The sequence below is a fragment of the Andrena cerasifolii genome, unplaced genomic scaffold, assembly GCF_050908995.1.
Source record: "Andrena cerasifolii isolate SP2316 unplaced genomic scaffold, iyAndCera1_principal scaffold1032, whole genome shotgun sequence".
Lineage (NCBI taxonomy): Eukaryota > Metazoa > Arthropoda > Insecta > Hymenoptera > Andrenidae > Andrena > Andrena cerasifolii.
Window position 1 is genome coordinate 20752 of NW_027485924.1, and position 2336 is coordinate 23087.

A 2336-nucleotide genomic window follows, 5' to 3' on the forward strand; every position below is an offset into this window, starting at 1 on the left:
ATTTTTGGAACCCCCTGAAGACCTTATGCAGGATACGATTCCTAAGGAAACGTGACTCGAACCACGAACCAGAGGAAGCTTCAACCAGCCAACCAGCACCAATACCATTACAAGAATCAAATACCTCGCAAAACAGACCACCATTGCCTATTCAGAGGGCAATGATAAATTGCTAGCAATATGTATAACAACTAACCCTGACAGTCTAAGGACTATGGGAATCCCCTAGTCAGAAATTGTTGTTAGTTATAACTCTTCTATTGTTCTTCTGCTCCTTTGATAATGATTTTATTATTTCATAATTTAATCTTGCTTGTGTTTAACTGTCTGTAGTGTATAGCGAAATGGCATCGTCCAGTCAGTGGCAACAAAACTCCGCGGAACGGCGATTGTTTGTCAGCCGTTTGTCTCCATATACAAAAAAGGAGAAGCTGCTCGAGGTATTTCGCCCTTATGGTGTCGAGCATGCGGTGGTAATGAGGAAAACAACGGGAAACTGCGCATTCCTAACGTTCGCAACTCTGGACGGAACAAGGAAGGCCTTGGCTGCGGCGGACGTCGGAATAATATGCCACAAAAGGAAATTGAGGGTGCTGATGGCCGATTCATGGCACAGCTCAAAGTTAATTCCCCCACGACCCGATGTGACTCCATTTCCGGGAATTGACTTAAGCGACAAAATTCCCCTACCAACGGAATGTATTGCAAAAATTGCCAGCTATTTGCCATTCGCAGATCGGGGTCGCTTGGAAATGGTTTCCCGACGATGGCGCCAAGGTAGCCTTGCCTCCTATCACCATATGCGTCATATTGACCTCAACAACTGGTGTTGGCCGAACGCGTGGGAAGGGAAATTGATAACAACTAATTCCTTCCACTGGTTGATGATGAGGGTGGGCGCTTGTCTGAAGAGTATAGGTATAAGTGAAGAAAGCTTGGCTAAAAATTTGAAACCACAGGTAATGGCTATTGCGATTAAAAACTGTCCTGGTTTGGAGTCTTTGGACTTAACCGCGGTAACTATAAGACCGTCGGCATTGAGGGAAATGGAACCTCCAGCACCACGACTGACCTGCCTTAAACTAGGGAAATGCGACGGACCAGTGGACCCAGGGCTGTTCAATGTGCTGGAATCTGCCAGACACTTGAGATCGTTCTGCGCACTGGGGACAGATATTACCGGTAGATCCTTGTTAGCCATAACCAAAGATCTCCAACAGCTTACTCTCCACGACTGTATAATATTAAAACCTGAAATCTTATCGAAAATGCTTCAGGAATTAACGAGCCTGGAGTATCTAGACATAAGCAAATGCGATGGCCTAATAGATCACACCATTCTACAAGTGTTAATTGACAATATTAACCTCCACGCCACTTTAACAATAATCAAGTTTCATTTTTGCTCCTTTAAAGAGTCTGTTCCTGAAATAGAAATGGAGGAGGACAATGAAGCAGCCGAGAGGGGAGAGTTTGTTGAACTGGAGCTGGGGCCAGTGGAGATGGCAGTTTCTTTCCCTTGCAGGTACAAAAATGTGACCAGCCTAAGCCTCACGTTTTGCGGATGGGTAGCCTCCGGCCTCGTTTCGGAAATTGCACTGCATATGCAGGATGTAACGTCCTTAAACATCAGTGGTTGCACAAATATCAAAGGAGAATTCACCCTGGAACCGCTGCGACAAATGCAGAAACTCCGGATCCTGAGTGCCAACAACATGCATCCCAGCGTCGGAGGGTGGTTCCTGCAGTTCCTCAAGGGCTTGGTGGAGGTACACTGTAGGGAGAATCAAGGCATCTCCGACGAGGACATATGCGGTATGCTGCGGCAGTGCCCTGAAATAGCCATAGTCGACGTAGAGAGGTGCCAAAACATCGGCAAACCGGTACTAACTTGCGCCTACGAGGTAGTGACAAGGGCTCACAGGACCGAGCCAATACATTTATACATCGGAGGTACCCAGATTACGCGATCCACAAAGTACAAACGCAACCATTTTCTACATGTTACCTACGACCTGATGTACGAGCCCCTATTTAGACCCATCTAAATTGTAACAGGATTGCATTGCGACAATGTGCAAACATTATGGGATTTCCCTAGTCCAATGCAACCTGAGCACATACGTCCATAAGCGCTACTGTACTTATACCTTCAGTATACATCGTCGGGGACGACGATGATTCCAAGGAGGGAGGGATGTTACGTTCGGAACGAAAAATTTCTCTTTTTAAGACGGGGTATGCATCAACAACGCCTAGCGTTATGGGAAATCCCTCGTTGATCATACTCCCGCCTAGTTAGTTAATAATAAATTAGTAAAATCGGAACCCCTTCT

At 46.1% G+C, this 2336-nt stretch overlaps 1 protein-coding gene across 1 annotated transcript; it reads left to right on the top strand.

Moving 5' to 3' along the window:
- The first annotated feature begins 344 nt into the window (after positions 1-344).
- Positions 345-2132, top strand: LOC143378200 (putative RNA-binding protein EEED8.10). The gene is made up of 2 exons (XM_076829981.1): positions 345-1953; positions 2059-2132. Exons 1-2 carry the CDS (start codon positions 345-347, stop codon positions 2130-2132), a joined length of 1683 nt encoding a protein of 560 aa, XP_076686096.1.
- The last annotated feature ends 204 nt before the right edge of the window (positions 2133-2336 follow it).

Coding starts and splice junctions, on each gene's coding strand:
- LOC143378200 (XM_076829981.1), top strand. CDS start 345: ATGGCATCGTCCAGTCAGTGGCAACAAAACTCCGCGGAACGGCGATTG. Junction 1,954..2,058: donor AATACATTTATACATCGGAG/GTACCCAGATTA, acceptor AAATTGTAACAG/GATTGCATTGCGACAATGTG.